The sequence below is a fragment of the Haemorhous mexicanus genome, chromosome 3 (genome assembly GCF_027477595.1).
Source record: "Haemorhous mexicanus isolate bHaeMex1 chromosome 3, bHaeMex1.pri, whole genome shotgun sequence".
Taxonomy (NCBI): domain Eukaryota; kingdom Metazoa; phylum Chordata; class Aves; order Passeriformes; family Fringillidae; genus Haemorhous; species Haemorhous mexicanus.
In genome coordinates this window covers 7,565,824-7,585,357 of record NC_082343.1, presented here as the reverse complement: position 1 = coordinate 7,585,357, position 19,534 = coordinate 7,565,824, and the positions used below count along the sequence as shown (strand labels likewise).

Genomic DNA, 19,534 nt, shown 5'->3' with positions numbered 1-19,534 from the left:
GTTGGGAAAATCCAGATTTTGTTTCAGCTGTGGTGCAGGGATGTGACAGAATACAGTTATTTGTTTGGATTTTAAATGGATTTAATCTGAGTGTGAATAAGGAACTATGTGTCCCAACCAAAATGGACTTGGTGTGAGCACAAAGCACACACCATCCAAGGAGGGCCCTGATGATGATGTTGATATTCTGCACTGAGCATGCCCTGATGTGATAAACTCCCTACAGAGGCTCATTTCAGCTTCCAGACACAAGTTTAGAGAAGTGGCTTATCTCCAAGAGGAAGATATGTCTGCTGTGTAGCTCCTCAATGTCCAAGAAAACTTCACACTTAGAGAACAGGCTGACAGAAGTTGTGGCAAGCCACTGTGTCTTAATTTAAAGTTTACACTTGTTAAATGCTTCTTGATGTGCTGCTTTGAATGTAGGATGGACCAAAAGCTTTTTCTTTGGAAGCAGCCACTAGAACAACATGGGATGTCCTAGCTGATGTTGTTAGCAAATTTCTGAAAAGATTTCATAAATCATACCTGCAGACTTTGGAACTTGGTCAAGCACTGGAACAGGCTGCCCAGGAAAGTGATGGAATCACTGCCCCAGAAGTGTTCAAAAACGTATAGTTGTGGCCCTATAGTTGTGAAGGACCTGGCAATGTTGGGTTAATGGTTGGACTTGATGACTTTAGAGGTCTTTCCCAACCTTAATGGTTCTATGGTTCTATGAACTAGGGCACTTTATTTTCCAGGTAGGAGATAGACTCAGTCATTGCTGTGTGTATTCCCCCAAACTCTTTCTGCTCGAAGGTCTGTTATCTGATGTTTTGAAAACAAATTAAATTGTAGGAATGCAGCATTAAATAGTGGAAATGAATCTGACAACAACAAGAAGGCAGCTGGTGGATTGGCAGAACTGTATGTAGGTGCTGAAATTGTTAAACCATCTGTTTTCTCTTCTTTAGCTGCATTTTCTCTTTGTGAGGAAGTTTGACAACACCGACTAATCGAGGCCTTTGTGTTGAATCACTGCCTGGAAAAGCCTTATCTTGAGCTGAAGAGTAGCTGTCTAAATTAGGTGCCAGAATTTCAACATCGATGGAAAGAATCCAAACTTATGAAGCTGCTGTGCCACAGCCCGATGAGTTTAGGTGAACAATTCTCTAATTCTCTTGGCATGTACTTTTTTTTTTTCTTTTCTCCACAGCAATCTCAATTCCAAAGCTTTTCCTTCCTTCTGGACTCTTAAATCATATCCTTGGGGAATTAAGAGCTCAGAAATCTGACTTGGTGGAGTTTTAACAGTAGGTGGCAGTGGACAGCAAATCTAACCCAGCTGCCCTCCTGTACCTCTTCTGTTGCTGCTGCTTGCTTGATTTATGTCAAACACCCTCTGAAATTACTGCCTTAGAAGCAGTCTAAGAAACATATTCAGCTTTTTGCTGAAGAATTGAAGGGTTTATTAAAACCAACCAAAAGGTAAAGCTTTTTTTTTTTTCCCCTTTAAATTCTTATGAGTTCTTGCAAAAGGAATGTCACCTGATAATCCTCCAAATTTTTGTCAGGACTGTAAAAGGGGACTTGTCTGGTCTGCAAGTGGTTCTGGGCAGTCTGGTAGAGCAGAGGATGTGAAGTTACTATTAAAATTGCTTGGATACAGTACAGAAGGAATTATGTGGAGTTTTTGAGTTCTAAGTAGTGTGCTGAGAGCATGAAATACAGCAGTGTTTTTCCAGCCCTGTCCTACAGATCCCATTGTAGGGAAGACTAATGACAAGAAGAGATGATGTTGTTTATTTCTACCAATTATCATTACCAATAATGTCTGTAATGTCTCTGCTACTGCACGTTTCTATGGTTCAGATCAAGCTGATCTCCTGTGGAAAGAATAATAATTCTGCTACATTTCTGTTTAGTGGTTTTGTGGACTTTTTTTCCCTTTTCTTGGATACTTTTCAAGCCATTCCAGGAGTATGAACTTCCCTTGAGCTGATGTAGGGGGATACAGTATGGGTAAATGAAGGTGGTATAGAAGGTAATCTTATCCCCCAGTGAGTTGCAGCTGGACCAATTACTAAAGATTAGAAACAGGCCTGATCTTAACAGGCCACACCTGTAGCCAATAAGAACCAGTGGTATAAAAGAGTGGATTGGTGGGATCTGGAGTCAGATGACTGCTGCAAGGATCAGGAACAGTCAGTGCTTAGAGGAGCTGCCTGTGCGAAACATTGAGGAGGTATGATGCTCTGGTGATATGAAATCCTTACACTGTAATGATGTTAGAACTCCTGCTAAGACAACAAGCTGCTGCCTTATGAAGACTTTATTAAAAGGCCTCAATGGATCCACCTTGGGCAGCACAAGAGCCCAGCCAGGGCTACACCCCAGATGAATCCAAAATGGTCACAAAATGGACAAGCAGTCATGGGCTCTCTCACTTTTATAAGTTCTGGGCCATTTGCATATTGGAGTTAATTGTCCAGTTACAGTTCCAGCCTATGAAGTCCCATTCTTTTTGTTTTTCTCTCTTCATTCTGCCCTTGTTTATGCTCTTGGGCCTGAGATTTGGATCATTTGTCCTTAGTCCCAAGCTAGAGAAGGAATTGTTTTGTCTACCTACTCTGTGAAGAGCGCTTACTATCCCTTAATATGAAGCTCAGAACTACACACTAAAGCAGGACAGAATCTGAAAAATATAAAAGCTAAGACCTGAGGCATCAGAACCTTTGCTGTGATCACTTCTAGGGATCTGCATGTGGCCTTAGTCAAATGCAGCATGTTCTGCTTAGGCCACCAAAGGTAGTGGGAGCCAGGGAAGAGGTGCAGAGCTTCAGCTGTCCATGCCTTTGGCTCCAGATCCTGTGGCTCTTCTTTTTTCTGACAGCTCTGTGTGGGCAGGACTGGGAACTGCTGCCCCTTGCCAATGCTCCTGTGCATGACTCAGTTATCTCCAACTGTCGACACTCTGGAGGTTGAACCTGTGGTCAGAAACCCTCCCATATTTCTGCCCTCTCTGGGGGAACCATCAACTCTCTGCTGATAAACCAAAAAGTCTGTCCTGGAATTAATAACCTGTTGTGAGAAATTCATGCCATGCTTCTCTAGTGAAATCATGTCTGAGTAGCTGTGAGAGGCAGGAATGAGAGGTGCTGTAGGGAGGGCGAGCAGTGCTGCTGAGATAGGCCCGGGTACAAGTGGTTTTACCTGCAAACCTGGCCAGCACTGTCCCCTCTGCTGGAGAGGAGCTGCGATCTTCAGTGCGAGGCCAGATGGCACTGAGAGCCCTCACTGCAGTGTATGAGTCACAGAGCCTGCACAGAACTGGAAATAAATACCTGTGCACCCCTTGGAGCTTCATTTCCTTAGCAGGGATGGAGTTCTGTGTGAAAGATGTCAAAGATAGAACTTAAGCCAAAAGAGACTTCTGTGGATTGGCCTGCAAGAAGCTTATGCTAGCAAAATGTGGCTACCTCACACACACACTCATCTGAAACACCTTTTCTACTTGATTTTTACCTAAGCATTTCCAGGTTTATTTTACAGGCTTAAAATTGTTATTTTAATATTCAAATTATTAGAATTATTTGTGTCTGTATTTAGGGAGTACATTTAAAAATCACATTCCTGATTTTATCCCTTACCGACTACATGCTTCTAAAAATTCAGCAGGGATTTGCAGAATCCTTGGCTGGAGTGTGTCCAAAGAAGGACAACAAAGCTGGTGAAGGTTCTGGAGCACCAAGGCTTCTGAGGTGGGACTGGGGGGTGTTTAGGCTGGAGAAAAGGATAATCAGAGAGACCTCATTGTGCTCTACAGCTCCCTGAAAGGAGTTTGTAGCCAGGTGGGAGTCGGTCTTTTCTCCCAAGTAACAAGTGATAGGGCAAGAGGACAAGGCCTCAAGTTGCACCAGGAGAGGCTTAGATGGGGTATTAGGAAAAATGTCTTTACTGAAATGTCTTAACTCAAAGGCTGCCCGGGGAAGTGAGGGGGAGTCACCCTCCCTAGCAGTGTTTGGAGGACATGGATATCTGGTGCTCTGGGATGTGGTTTAGTGGCAGACGTGGCACTGTTGGGTTAATGATTGAACTCGATGATCTTCCAAACTCAGTGACTCTACTACTCTGCGATTTTAAGAATTTCAGTTCTCCATTGCCACTTGCTTTGACCTGTAACATTTTTATCCTGTAATATAAATCCAAAGTCTGAGTTTTAAAAATTCTAGCAAATGAAAAGTTTGGCTTTTCTAAATGGCTTTGTAAACCTTCTGTGAGTAGGCTGACCCATGCATGCGGGCACTGGAGAAGCGAATCGGGAAAGAGCTGGAATTCACTGATCCCGCTCAGCCGGTGGGATACCCGCGGGGTTTGGGAGCAGCAGTGCGGCTCTTTGCCCGCGGTCCGTCCGAGGCAGCAGCCCCAGGGAAACGCGCGTTTTCCGCCGGGACAACGGGGGAGCCGCTGCCCGGGACGCGGCCGGGGCGGGGCCATGACGTCACGGCGTTGCCAGGAGACACCGCGCCGTGTTCGTGAGGCGCCCAATGGGCGCCCGAGGAGGTGACGTCATGCCGGGGGCGGCGCCTCCTCATTGGCCGGCCGTGGCGCGGGGGCGAGGAGCGCGGGGAGTGGGGGGCATGCGGGAGCGGCCCCAGGATCGGGACAAACACGGCCCGGCTCGGCCAGGGTTTTATTCCTTCTGCAGCAATATTGTATTAAACAGTGCTTGCTTACCGCCTAGGAGTTCCTGGGGGAAGGGGCTCTCAAAGCTCCTTTAATGCTCTCAAAGTTTCTTTACTGGTTTAGAAAAATAGATGTTTGTATACAAATTAGGTTCGTGTTTTGCTCTTCCTTCATCTGGGAACTTCTAATCCCCTCCGTTTTTATCCTGCTTAATTGCTGCGAAGATTTTAATACGAGTAGGAAAAACAGATGGGGCTGGTTTTCCTGGCCAGAGAGCCCTGTAACGGTGCCGATTGAATATACTTTTTTTTTTTCTAAGCCTTGCGTGAGCTTCTGAAGTGATGCTAGCGAAGTGCCTGGGTTTGAAATGGGTGTCCTGCACACTGCTCCAAAGAAGGGAGAACTTTTTCCCTCCACCTCTTAAGTGAGTGCAAAAGATTCGTGGGGATGTTTTTGGACAGCCCAACTAAGACTTTGCCATCTCAGTCAGGTCTGACTTGATCGGCTCACCAGGTCCAACCAAAAATAACAAAAAAAATAAAACGTGCCTCGGGCAGGTATGCTCCATTGACTGCGTACGCGAGGAATTTAAAGATATCTGTAGGACGGTCTGTCTGAGGCACAGGGACGGCAGGAGCTCGCAGATCAGGCTAGGGGAGGCTCTGCTGTGACCTTGGCTGGTGGCTTTCACCCCCGCTGCCGATCCAGGGCAAACCGCGCTGCGTGTGCCCCTGCCCTCGGTGGGGCCCCGAAACCCGCGCGTTCGGAGCGGCGTGCGGGAGGAGGTGACCCCGTGGGGGCTCCCAGGGATCTCGTATGGTCACAGCCCCGCGGAGTGCCGAGCCCCGGGACGTCTAACCTCCCTCGTGGAGCTCCGGGCCGGCGGGGGCAGGAGGTGGGCCGGCCCCTCCCGGGGGTGGGCGGCGGGCGGGGCGCGGCGGCTCCTCCTCGCCGGGCCGGGGTTAGTTTCGGAGCGGAGCCGGGGGTGGAGGCGGCGGTGGGAGAGCGGCTCCCGGTGGGAACAAAGCGGAGGGCGGGCGGTGAGGCTGGGCCGAGCCGGGTGCCTCCCGCAACAGGTCGTCCCTGCGCCAGCAGCAGCGCAGCCCCTCCGCCCCCCGGGCCGCCGCTCCCCGCTGCGGGTGGCGGGGCCGGCACCGGCCGCCCTCATGCGGTTCGGCTCCAAGATGATGCCGGTGAGTCCCGGGCCGCAGCGAGCGGAAAGTTGGAGCGGGGCAGCGGGAGGGAAAATGGATCCTGCAGCCGTGAAGGGGGGAGGGAGGCGACTCTCCTTCCCTCCGGCATTCCCTGCCCGCCTTCCCCCGCTCGGTCCGGGCTCTGCGGCCGCGCAGGGGCTTCCCCTCCCCCTCCCAGGTTTTCCTTTTCTTCCTCTTTCTCGCCGGGATCAACATGTTAGACGGGCCCGCTGGAGCCGAGCCAGGGCCGAGGGGGCCGCGGGGCCCCGGCAGCAGCGCGGGGCGGAGGGGGCCCGCAGCGCCCGGGGCTTTTCCTTCGCCCCGCTGCTGGGGGATACGGCTGGGATAAGGCTTCCCCGCCCTCCCGCGGGCTAATGGGCACTTCGTCTGGATCCTGCTTTCTTCTTCTTTTTTTGTTTGGTCGGTTGGGTGGGTTTTTTTATTTGTTTTTAATGGTACGAAGTTCTTAAAGTTGGTTTGAGCCGTGCTGCTTCTGGGGGTTTGGGTGGCTTTGCCTGGCCGTGCCCGGGCTGCCAGAGGAAGATGGTGCCCGCGCTGTTTGCGGTTCGGAGTGCTGCAGCTCCCGGGGCAGGTAGTCCCGACCTCGGCCGGCAGAGTTTCGGGAGCTGTTGGCGGCGGTGTGTGCTAAACCTGCCCGGCTCTGGGAGGTGTCTCTGTTCTAACACTTTCAAAGGGCACACGGAGCACCGCCTCCTCTAAGGAGTTTTACCATGAATTTTAAAACTGCACCGTTTTTGTCAGTTGCAGTTGGATGAAAGCAAAGCCCGGCAGCTTTTCCTTAGTTTCCAGCGGAGTATATGGGAAAGCAGTGACGTAAAATAGTTTCCTTTGAAGGTACACCTGCCACTAAATCCCTGGGTTTAGTGGCAGGGATGCCCCGTGAAATCCATTTTCTGTTGTTCTGATAGACTGGAGTATGCACAGAAAATCCTGACGAGCTTAATACCTATTTAGTCCGAGCTGAAGGTGCTTTCAAGTGTTCTCTCTGCCGTCCTCCCCCGGGCGATGTGGCCTGTCTTACCGAGTAGCTTTGCACGCATAGGTGGTTCTTTCAACAGCATTCTTGTATTAAAGATTATTTCTAGTTTAACTCTTCAAGGAACTGACTAAAGCAATTAAAAGAGGAGCTGTACTGAAAGGTGAAACTGGGAATCCATGCTGGAAGGATGTGGGTGTTTCAGGGAAGCTTGTTTTGCTATAGGTGTGAGGTTCTTCCTCTGCAATTAGGAGGAAATAATGAGCGATAATTTGATCTCGCAGAGCACTAGCGAAGGCTGGGTGACGATTGCTCTAGCTAATGAGGGAGGAACAGACAGAATATGAACCCATCTAGATTAAATAGCCAATGTGTTGTGCAACAGTGGTGTTGTCTGCCTGTAAAAACAGAAAAAACAAGCAGTAAATATAATAAGGTGTTGATTCGATCCATGTCAAAACTGAGCTAGGTAAGCGCCCTCATATATCAGTGAAATCTTCAAGAGATGCTGTTGCCGGTGAGTTCCTTGCCACTGAGTTCAAATAAAGGAGAAAACAAACAGGCACAGTCTTATCCCATCAACATTTGCAGGTGACAAGTTCCAGAGTATGCATTGCCCCGGTGGCTCCGACTTCTCTTTGGCTGACGACTCAGCTATTAGGGATTCTGCTTTTTCACACGTAAATAAAGGGATGAATATGGCCTTTACACATTGTGTTTACTGCGAATAATGAAAGGATTGTGAGGGTTGAAAGTGGCTTAAGGAATAAAAATATAAGTATTTTGAGTATTAGAACTTTTAATTCAGCTTAAAAAGCTTTTCTCCAGATTTCCTCATTGTTTTTTAGTTAATAATAAAAAAAAATCTCATTTCTCTTTTCAGAAAAAAATTAAAAGTTTGAGATGGGCAGAGAAGGAGGATTTGAGGAAGGGAGGGAACAGGACATGAGGGCTCTTTTATTTGTTCAGTAGTGCAGTGTTTATAACTTCAGTATCTTCTTCACTGTTTGAATGAGAAGTTGTAGGCTGGCCCTAAAGCATCTACAAAATGTTTTGTTTCTTAAGAGTTTAAGATGTCTTCTTTTCCCCACCTAAATTCATCTGTATATGATTTTTAACTCTCAGCTCCAGGTCCATCTCCTGTGCTCCAGAGGAGAGCGTGGGCAAAGGATTAAACAACACAGTTTGTTCCCCAAGTGGGAAATACAGGCAACGTGAGCCCAGCCAGGAATTCACCTCTGAGCAGCTGCCAGGGAAAAGCTGGGAAATTGCTGTAGCAGCATAACTACTCATGCTCTTGGGAGACTACCCTGAAATGGGAATGTTTTCCTTGTGGTAATGACAGATAGGAGCTCAACTGCTGCTGTAACCATATGTCAGGGCAGTGGGATATAAAGCCTGCACGAGGGTGTGCTAAGAAGTCATTTGTGTGTAGCTGTACTGATGAAGGTAATAACAGGGTTAATGCTGGCAAGCTGTGTGAGGTTGTCTCACCTTTCATCTGTGAAGGCTTGTGGGAGTGTGACTGGTACTGTTAAGCAGTGGAAAGGAGCTGGAAACACTTTCTAAAATAGCATATTTTTCCACAGCATAATTGGTATCTCTCCTTTTATTTTACATTATTACCCTAAAAGGAGCATGTATTGAGAAATAATTTAGGTCATTATGCATGCTGGATAAATGTTTGGGGTTTTTTTTTCTGTCAGAATGTGGGATATGGTAGATTGAGCTGCCCTTTAATACCCAGAGAACTTTTTAGATCAACCCCCCCTTAATCTAGATAATGATTAATTTTTTAATTTGAGTTATGTGCATTGGTTCCTGGGGGCCTCTTGAAATTGGGATGGATCCAGACCCACAGCTGTATTGTTAGGGACTAACTTGGCAAACTAGAGAGCTCTTTAATTCCTTAGTTTTGCTTTCTGTCATCAGAAATGACTGAAATGTCTGACACCCAAGTTCTTGATAACCATGTGTTCTTTTCTAATCAGGTTAAGCTTTCAAGTATAACTCTACAACTTTGATACCACAATGAGTAGTGCTTTCCTTCTAAAGTCTAACATCTTGTTCCAAGGGAGCTTCTTGGAGTTGCCACATCCAGTGAGCACTTCCAGTACATATTTTCATTGCAGAATGCTCACTACTTTGTGGATATCTCTACATTTCACCTTTTAAAAAACCCTACAATTAAAGGTGTTTTGCAGTTAATTGGAGCTGCTGCATGGATTCTGAGTTACTGAGGTAGTCTGTCTCTGGGAATTTTTGTAGGAAGCACTTCTCTGGAAGTTTAACTAAAGAACTTTTAGCAGAAGTGAATCTCTTGTGCTTTGTAATATAAGCAGCTGTAAGTTTGTAAACAAACTGACCCCCAGCAGAGTTTATGAGAGGAATAAGTGAGCTGTAGGATCTCAGTGCTGTTCCTGTGGTCTTTTAATTATTTATCTCTGGTCAGCTTTATCAGTCATTAACACTGTTTTCCTTGGCCCCTTTCATGGATTTCAGTGCAGGAGTGGGGTTTCAGACTGTGAGCTCTTTAAAGAGTATGCTGTATATCTTCATCTAATTGCAGGATTTAGTTTATTAAGTGTTCTTTTAACTGAATATCCATTTAATGTTCATAATTTAGAAGTTTTAATACTATATTCAAACACTTTAATGTGGTACTCAGTGTTTAAGTATTCTGTCTAGAATGCTAAATAAAGCTTAGGTGATTGTTCTGCCGTGCTGTCTTAGCTCTAAACTTCTCAAACCTCTTGCACTTCTCTTATAGACTCTGACCTGTTGTTATGCAAAATAGAAAACACTGCCTTGAGGTTCCCAGAGTGCTCTTTTTCTTTTTCCCCTCCCTTTGCTTCATGCTGTTACAACATGATATTTTTTACTTTTTTTTTCTGTTTAGTTAATAATTGTTCCAAGAGTAGTTTTAAATTCATTTACTTTTCTCTATGTCTTTTTTAGTACCATAGCACTCTACCTGCAGTTTGTGTTATATTACACAGCAGTGTATTAATATCTTTGTTTCTTTGTGTGGCTTTTATCAGACATGGGGGAAGGGCAATATTACAAATTCATACCAGATCAAGCTGTGGTGACCATGGGAATAGTTAATTATGCCTCTTCTGATCTGCTGAACAGTTCAGGGGCTGAGTGCCTCGTGGGGCTCTTGCATTTACACTTTTGAGGGCTAATATGCTGTCATGAAGTTTGGGATGGATGGATAAATCACAGAATCTTGTTTTGTCTTCTCCTTCCTAGTGTTGTCAGATGGGATCTCTGCTTTTTTGGTGAGCAGATCTGCTTTGTGGGATTAATTTATGTGCAAGTGAGTTGGACTTTAAAAGAGGCAGGTATAAAGGTTATTTCCACAGAATTAACTAGTGGCATGGCAGTGTGCCTAGCATTCCTTTCAAATTATTGATGGAGAAACAGTCTTGAAAGTGCTCTGTTTGCCTGGCCCCTGTCCTTGCCAGCAGCCTGCCTTGGGGACTGCTTTCTCTTCTTGTGTGTGTTATGGAGTTTGTTTAATCACTGCACGGTCCTGCCTTGCTGCCTCCCTGGTGGGTAGCCCTGACAAGACTGGCTTGAGCTGCCTCCTATGGCTTGGTGGCACAGCTGAAGGAGAACTTCTTGCTTCCTTGTGCCTTCCTTCCCACTGACAACAAAGGAACAGCCAAGATCCTTTTAATGTCTGGGCTTTCACCATCTTGTGAAGTGTAAAACTTACTCAGTGCTCTGGAAACTGGAGAATGCTCCTATTCAGGAGGTAACGAGCAGATAAAACTTCTCTTTTCTCTCAGTTTTATTATCTTGAGGCCTGGTTTCTGTCAGCTTAGTCACTTGTGAGTCAGGCAAAGTCTTTTTGATGTTCAGTTCCCAAACAGTGGGATGATACTGTGAGTAAAGGTCACCAGAAATCCTGGACATCACGTGAAGTGTACTTAATTATCTTAGTCACTACTGCTTTACTGGTTTAGAGGTTTCAGACTTTTCTGTGGAACATGAAAGACCTGAAAAGTTGTTTAGAACAGTGTTAGATAACTTGCTGCAGTTTGGGATAAATGTTCATGGAGAGGGAACAGTGAGCTGGGACAGAACAGCAACTGTGACTCTGATGTGTTAAAGGGCACAAAGTTGTCTTCTGCCGTTGCTGTTTGCATTTAGGTAATCATTAATATGCAGGATCTTGCTGCTGCTGTTTAGGGTTAGTCATGCACTTGTACTCATTAGGTATTTCTCCAGAGAGATGGTATTACATGGATGTTGACCCCACTGGTGTCTTAGGGGTGAACCCTTTGGGTTTTGTTTCTGTGGTGTTAATACCAAGAACTTTTTTGCTGAGCTGGTAACAGATTCTGTACAAATTGATTCTATACTGCTGTGATGCTTCCTGGACTTAATCTGATATGAACCTTTGATAGATAGCTGTGTGCAGTGCCCTACCTTTTACTGGTGTTTATTTTAAAAAGGAAGATTAGGAGAAAACCTGATGCATTTGATTAGGGTTTTGCATTGTTTTAAAACCCTATTCATATGTTTATTTCATGCTTCTGCAAAGTAAAGCATAGACATCTTAAAATTAAACTTGTGCTACAGTTATCACTTACTCTATGTGGTTCTCTTGATAATAAAATTGATTCTTAAAAGCCTTTATCTGCAGTGTACCTGGGTGATAATACCCAAACTCGTGTAAAAACATGGACATGTTCCCACAGAATTGACAAGAAGATGACTTTAAAGGTTCTGACTTTATTGAGTTATTCTGTATCAAATATTTGATCTGTAAAATGCAAACTGCTATGGATCATAACTTTGAATAAAGTGAGCAGAAGCTGCAGGGAGGTCAAGCCATTTGTTAGAGGTCATGCAGTGAGCTCAGCCTGGGAGGTGGAGGACCTGTAGAGTCAAACCAACTGGTGCATTGTGGTGCAGCTGGAATACAGGTCTGTCATATCCAACATCAGCATTTAAATGATTTGAGGGGTTAATCACAAATGGAGAGAGAACTCTGGTGGTAATTCATTGTGTTCCATGCTTGAGAATGGGCCCTGAAAGAGATGCTTCTTCACAAATCCTTTAAAATCTATAAAATAAATGTTCTTGTTTCACTGTTCAGGATGATTCTTGGATAAGAAGCAATGTGTGGGGTTCCTTTTGGTTTTTTGTTGAATAAGTTAGGAGATTTTCCTTGTCATTTGATACTTCAAATTTGTGAAACTTAAGTAGTTCAGGAGCAGTTGAGATCTAAGTTTAGATTACTGGTTTTCCTCTATTTCATTAGGATGTTAAATCCCATTGTTTCTTTCAATTGAAAGGTAAGGGAGAGTCTCTGGAATTGTGTATTTTTCTTACTTATTTTTCCTTCTGTTATTTAAAAGAGTAAAATCCTTTTTTTTTGTTTGGTTTTTTTTTTTTTTTTTTTTTTAGCTGTGTTCTGCACCAAACCACAGTAGCTCCAGTGTAGCAGCAGCCTGTGAGTGTGTGAACAAGGAGCTGGAAGGCTCCACATAAGCACTGCTGTAGTTTATCCTTGTATTCTCAAGGTGTGGAGGCTTCACCTTCTAAAAGGTGACTGTTCCCTTCCTGAATTTCAGTAGCCACAAGCCTCTTCAGCCAGACACAGGAATCTCACCCTCCTATTCCTTAGTTTTGCTGAACAAAGCTGAAGTTGTGCAACTTGGCTAAGCTAGCAAATAATGTGAATTTAGAGGAGGGCTTTTACTCCCTGTAGCTGGGTCTTTTACTCAGCTGTTTCTGTCATACCTGTGCACAGTTATAACTTGCTAATTTCCCTGCTGCCTGAGGGTAGTGGCTTGTCTAGTGCACTTTCTCTCTCTTTTTTTTTTTTTAGGAGTTTGTACAGACCTTTTTTCAGTCTGCTCTCTCAGTAGGTATTTGCTGTCCTGAATGCAGAATCTTACCTAGGTCAGTATCTGAATCACACAGAGCAGTGATTGTTAGCTCCTGCCTGATTTCTCCAGACAAGTGAAACCCTTTCCTGCCATCTTTGGATTTCCTAAGCCAGGGAAGACCCTCTAAAGGATGGCATTTGTTAGAGCTTCTCTGGTCTCAGCTCTAGTACAGCTGTGTGCCTCTCAACATAATCAAGTGTTCAGGAGAAGCTCATTCCATAGCAGGGAATGACTGATTTCTGGCTGTGGTGGAGTGAGGGAGGTGTCACTGAGTCTGAAAGGCAGAGTGCAAGGGACCAGGCAAAATGAATCACACCTCCCAGGAGAATGGCAGGGAGCTGTCCTGTGAAATACCAAGGTGGCAAAGGGACTCTGCCATGGCTCATGTCTAGGCTGTGTTCCTGAAGAGTGTCACTGTCCTGTCATGCTGCCCTGTGGCCTCTCCATACTGCATCTTCCAGCCTTTTGAGAACATGTTCTGCTGCAAGAAAAGGTCTGTGCAGGGAAGCCATGGACACAGCACTCTGTGCTTCTTGCCTCTGCCCTCTTGTGCCTGTGTACTGTCTGTAGGTCTTGCCCACAAGGCCCTTCTCAGAGTGATTTACCAGCGTTGCACAAAAAACATTGTTATTTAGGGTGCTTCTCTTGCAAATAGTATTTAGCAGTGCTGGCTAAGAGAAGGTTTTCTACCTCCAGGGAAGCTGAATGAGCAGCCAAGTAGCACCAGGCTGAAAGGGACAACTTCTGAAGCTCTTGAAGCGAGAGGAACCTGGCATAATATGAATGTTATTTGTTTAAACTCTGCTCTGTTTAATTCATTTAAAATAGGTGTGACATCACCTAAGCAACCACCATTCTGTACAACACTGTCTTGTTCACTGTCATGACTTTGGTGACAACCTATAAAGCCAAAAGCCACCCAGCAAGCTCTGCTGCCTTGCCCTGCTGAACTGTTCTCCCTTCACTTCTCAGCTGGTGTGTCTGCACAGAGCCTGCTATTGCCTGGAGAGAGCTGTGGGGAGTGAGCAGCACTTAAATAAAACCTGTCAGACTGTGATCAGCTCTACAATCTGCCACCCTTCTGCAGTGTCTGGTGGAGTGTCTGAATGTTTGGGATACAAGTTAAAATGTGTAGAGCTCCACAGGAGCAAAGGTTGGAACAAGCAGGTTGCTTGGGCTCATGGGCTGACTGAAGGGGATAAGATTTCTCCTTCCCAGTTCTGCTGTAGTTTTACATATCCTGTTACTGTAAAGTGGTTGGCTGAGACTGTCTGGCCCATTCATCATTTCTCATGTTGGACTAGCCCCACTGATCCCTTTTAACCTGAAAATAACAACAAAGATCCATCTGTTTTGTTGCAAATGCTCAGTGTGTCCTCTGTGCCAACTGAATGGCTGCTGCTTTAGTTACTCGTGACTTCCTATATGTTGCAGCCCAGAAGTAGGACAAAACCCCTCCTTTGTGGCTTTGAATAATAATAATAATAATAGTAATAATAATAAAATCAGCTGTTGTCAAATAGGTGTGATCACCAAGCACAGGCATTTTGTGCTGGCCATCTTTGGCATGGCTGTGTTGGTTGTCTGCAATGCTGTGTGTCCTGGCAGTCACCTGCATGTGACAAGTGAAGGTCATTCCCATGCAGCAGGAGTGTGTCCCACCCAGAGCTGGTGTTGACTTGGGAAGGGCTGCCCTTCTGCAAAGGTGTGGTGTGGCATTGCACCTAATGGACTTAATAGTAGGATGCTGCTCAAATGGATGGTCTTGTTCCTTTGGTTTCCATCCACACCCAAAGCCACGTGTCTTTCATAGCTTCCCCTTGAATTTAGTAAGGACTTGAGTGATGGTTTGTAGCAAATAAAGGCAAAAAAAAGCTAAAAACTTCCATGGTGGAAGTGATTTGTCATGGGGCTGTGCAATCAGAAATAACAGGTGGATTTGGGAGGATCATGGTGTGCCTCAGCTCTCCATTTAGGAGCTGTCAGATGACACCTTATCCTCTTCCTACCCTTATGGTATTTGCAGGGAATGCCCCAACAAAGCAGGAATGAAGCATCTGACTCCATGTTCTCAGAAGGCTAATTTATTATTATTTTACTTTATTACACTATATTATATCAAAGAATACTATACTAAATTATACTAAAGAATACAGAAAGGATACTTACACAATGCTACAAAGATAATAATGAAAACACATGACTCTTTCCAGAGTCTTGACACAGCTTGGCCCCAATTGGCCAAAGAGTCAAAACAACTCACAGCAGAATCCAGTGAAACAATCACCTGTGGGTAAACAATCCCCAAACACATTCCACATGTGAGCACAACACAGGAGGAGCAAATGAGATAAGAATTATTTTCCTTTTCTGTGAGGCGTCTCAGCTTCCCAGGAGAAAAATCCTGGGCAAATGAATTTTTTCAGAGAATGTGAATGCCACATACCCTCCCTTGAGAGTTGGTAATACAGGGGAATTTCTCCACCATCTTTGTGTATTGTCCCTCACTGCAAGGATGAAGTTGGACTAACAACAACGTTACTCTGGAGATATTTAGAGGATGTAACAAGGAAGCCTCTACATTGTAACAGCAAACATGTAGGAAGACAGAGCGGACTTTGAAAGTGATAAATGGGCACACTATTGTGCCGTGTGGTCTGAAATTCCTAGTTTGAGTTAGTTTGGTTTGTTTTTTGCTTGTCCTGCAGGTAGGTCGCTGAAAAGCACATTCTGGAATTGGAGCATAAAGGAGATGTCAACCCAGGCTGTGATGTGCTAAAATGCCTCTGAATTTGCCATTGTAGTAATGCATTTTAGGGTACCAGACTGGTCAGCTTGCATCACAGAACAGCCCAGTGTGTCCTGTGATTTTTCCTGCACTGGAATTAATCTGTGTGGTTAAATATGTCATTGTTTCAGATGCCAGAAATGGTGTCGGTCCTCTGACCTACCTGTGTGTGTCATGAGTGTTTTGGTTTGAAGTGTTTTATGGAGGTAGGACACAGGTTTTGACAGCTGTTTTCCTGGAGGAGTGACTAATACAATGCATTTTCAAAAGTGTTTGGCACAGAGCTCTGTGGAGTTGCTGGGTTTGGAGTAAATGAGTGTTCTACACTTTTTTTTTCTGACTTGCTAGATGATTTGTTTTATGTTGCTATTACATCACAAATCTTCTGCTGTCTTGTTATTTTTTTAAATACTATTTTAGGTACATTGACTCACAAAAAAAGAAATTCCTCTCCTCTACTTCCATACGCTGCCCACCCCCATGCGTGCTCCCACCAGCACAGCCCCTGATATCAGTAAATAGAATTTAAGTAATAAATGTGCTTGATGTATGGGCAGGCACTTGCTGTATGATAAATGTGACTTTGCCTTGTGTGTTCTGGTGGGCTGAGGTGGAGCTGCTTCCTGGTGTGAATGCTGATTGTCTTTTTATTGGTGAGATTATTGTGCCTTGGCTGAAGAAGCAGAAAAGGAGAGTTTTTAAACCCAGGAAGAGTTGGTGTCTTAGGCAGTGGGAGGTGTGGTGTGGGTGGGAAAGGTGCCAGATCCTGTGATAGCCTGTGTTGTTTAGGTGTAGGTGGTGTTAAATATGCTTTTATCCCTGATGCACATCTATTTTTGCTTTTCTCCAGGAAGAGTCTTGTCTTGTACAAAAGACAATCTTTTTTATTACCAGAAAAACATGGGGCTTTCTTTTCATTGTGAGGAAGTACCTGCATTTTAAAGGACTGTCTTGAGATGTGTAATTCGCCCGAGTCCCCACAGGGAGCACTTACTGTGGCCTTTTTTTGGCCTCTGGCTGAAGGAACCATAACACTTATTCCCAATGGGGAGAAGCTCTATTACAGCAAGAACAGCCTGCTTTCTTTTTTATTTTCCTTTATGAAGTTATTACTACCTTTTTTTTCTTTTGTACAAAGACTCCTCTGAGTTTGACGTAAGTACAGAAAATTGAGATGATTCAGGCTTAAGCTTGAGTTTATAACTCATTATGCTTGGATGCTGCCTTGGCTTTAGGATCATTGGGAGCAGCCCATGTTTAGTAACTGAAGAATGGGAGGAGGAGCAACTGGAACCCCCCTGTGATTATGTTGTATGAGTTGGACTGGTCCCCTTTTCTGTAGTACATATCTGTTGTAAGAATTACATGGTATAATTTTTTTATCTGCTTGAAAATAACATTAATTTCATTCTGCTTGTGTATGAAATGTTTATAACTTGGTGCTGAATGCAGAAGATGAGGCAGAGTCTGCCTGAAGGGGCAAACCTCCAAAGATCCAATTCTCCTTTGCTGGCTCCAGGAGGAGGAGCAAGCTGCAAGTAGGACACCAAGAGTACAAGCTCAAACACCATGTGTGCTTGCTTTTCTGACAGCCAGCTTGCAGGAGTTAATGATGAAGTGTCCAGCAGTGCAAAAGTGGTGTCTTCAAGGAGCCACGAGGAAGGATCTGGGGAGAAAGGGAAAGAGTATTTTGGGGTGGAAGGGAATATGTTGAAGGAGAGGAGCTACACAGATGGCAGTGACAGGGATCTGTGAATGTGCTGCTGTGTGGTATAATATGAAGAATATATGCAGGGTTTGTTTACTCTGGGTTTCTGCAGTTGTTTAACTACATTGGTGCAAATTCAAGTGGATCCAGGTCTGAGCAGAGCGAGCTGTAGATGATTGGTGTTGGCAAATGTGGGTGCTCAGTAAAAGGCTGTGGTTTCCTACATGTGTTACTGAAACAAATATATTTTATATATCTTACAGGCCAATTTGCTTGGTTTTTATCCTTGTATTGGGTTTGTATAGCCAGGTTTTGGTGGGGGGGGGCTGCACAGGTGGCTTCTGTGAGAAAGTTCCAGAAGCTTCCTTCATGTCCAACAGAGGCAATTCCAGTCAGCTCCAAGATGGACCTGCTGCTGGCCAAGGCTGGACTAGTCAGAAATGGTGGCAGCACCTCTGGGATAACATTTAGGAAGAAGGTAAAAAAAGATATCGTGCAGATGTAGTTATGGCTGGAGAAGAGCAGAGTGAGAGGAACAACTCTGCAGACACCAAGGTCAGCTCAGGAGGAGGAGGAGGAAGAGGTGCTCCAGGCACTGGAAGTGAGATTCTCTGTCAGACTGTGGTGAGGCAGCTATGCCCCTGCAGCTCTTGGAGGTCCATGGGGATGTAGAGATCCACCTGCAGCCCATGGAGGAGACCCCCACTGGAGCAGGGGGATGAAGAAGAGGCTGTGAATGGGCTCTGAACTTCTGGGAGGCCCATGGTGGAAGAGGCTCCTAGAACAGACGTTCAGACCTGTGGAGAGAGGAGCCCATGCTGGAGCAGGTTTCCTGGTAGGACCTGTGACCCTGTGGGAGACTCACACTGGAGCAGGCTGTGCCTCTGAAGCACTGAATCTGGAAGAGTGACCTACCTTGTAGCAGCTTGTGGAGAGCTCTTCCCCTGGGGTGGACTCGCACTGGAGAAGTTCATGGAGATCTTTATCCTGTGGGAGGGACCCCTCACTGTGGCAGGGCAAGGACTCTTCTCCCTGAGCAGTAGCAGGAACAACACGGGATGAACTGACCACAATCCCTATTCCCATCTCCGTTCACTGCTGGGGGAAAGATCTTATTGTACTTCTTATTTTCCTGCTCTGAGTTTAATCATAAATCCAATTAATATCCCTAATTTGAATTTGTTTTGCCTGTGACATTATTTGGGGAGTGATCTCCAGCTTCTTATCTCAATGTATGAATCCTTCATTATGTTTTGTCTCCCTCATTCATTTGCAGAGGGGAGTGATAGAGAGGCTTTGGTGGCAGCCTGGCATCTGGCCAGGGTCAACCCACTACAGAATTTTGGATTTTTTTTTTTTTTTCCTACTGAATGCTGATGTTGCAATAGACACTTGCAGTATAAAAGTATGGGTGGCTTTAAAAGCCACCTTTGTTTGAGATTTTCTTGCCTTGTGTGATAGGTGGTAGCTCAGCCAAGGAATGGGGAGTTGGGTTGCTCCTGTGCTGAGTGTTCATCCAAAACAGTGAGCTTTATTTGCATAGACCTTTCTGGTGTCTGGCTTGTGGGAGGACTTCTGCTTTCTTGTGTATGAAAATGCCTGAAGAAAAATGTCAAGCTGGAAAACGTAATTTGGGTTCAAAGTAAAAGTCTTTGTTTGGAAAGCTCTCTGAAAGACGGGGTGCATAATGCTCAGCTGAAAGAAGAGGGGATGTAGGTCAGGAATCCTGTGTTTACCAGTCCTGATAGACTTCACAAAATCAAAATTGCTAATCTAAGATAATGATTTTCTGCAAGATTTGGCAGGAAAATTGTTATTGCATATTCCTCATTAGTAAGTCTGAGCTGCGGTGCTGAGTTCTGTTGTTGAGGTTGCAGTCCATGAAGTAGAATGAGAGCAAACATCCTTCCATTAATTTCAGACAGTAACAATACTTGGCCAGAACTTGGGCTGTTTCCCTTACAACTCTTCAGATTCCCATCATGATGATTCAGATGCCTGATAGTGAGATGTAATGTGGCATTTGTGCTACAGCCTTTGCCCAGTTGAACTAGCATATACCATAAACAGATGGCTTTCATGCTGTTCTCTCTACACTAAGGATAAGAGGGAGGAGAAAAAAAAAAAAGGAAGGGGAAAGCTTTCTCTTTACTGCTTGCAGCTCGTTTTCCCCATCCCTTCCTCAAAGTGCACGTAGATGTACGTTGTATTTTAAGTCCTGGAAAAAATTGACATTTTTGCTAAAGATAAAATACAAATGCATAACAAACT

The 19,534-nt window shown here is 44.9% G+C and overlaps 1 protein-coding gene across 1 annotated transcript in view; it reads left to right on the top strand.

Annotated features, from left to right (window-relative positions):
• Positions 1-5,647: 5,647 nt before the first annotated feature.
• TP53BP2 (tumor protein p53 binding protein 2) overlaps positions 5,648-19,534 on the top strand; it is a 55,871-nt gene continuing 41,984 nt past the window's right edge. The window contains exon 1 of the mRNA XM_059840671.1: positions 5,648-5,861. Coding sequence (XP_059696654.1) covers positions 5,835-5,861 — 27 coding nt within the window. The 5' untranslated portion in view covers positions 5,648-5,834. The remainder of the gene's footprint in view (positions 5,862-19,534) is intronic.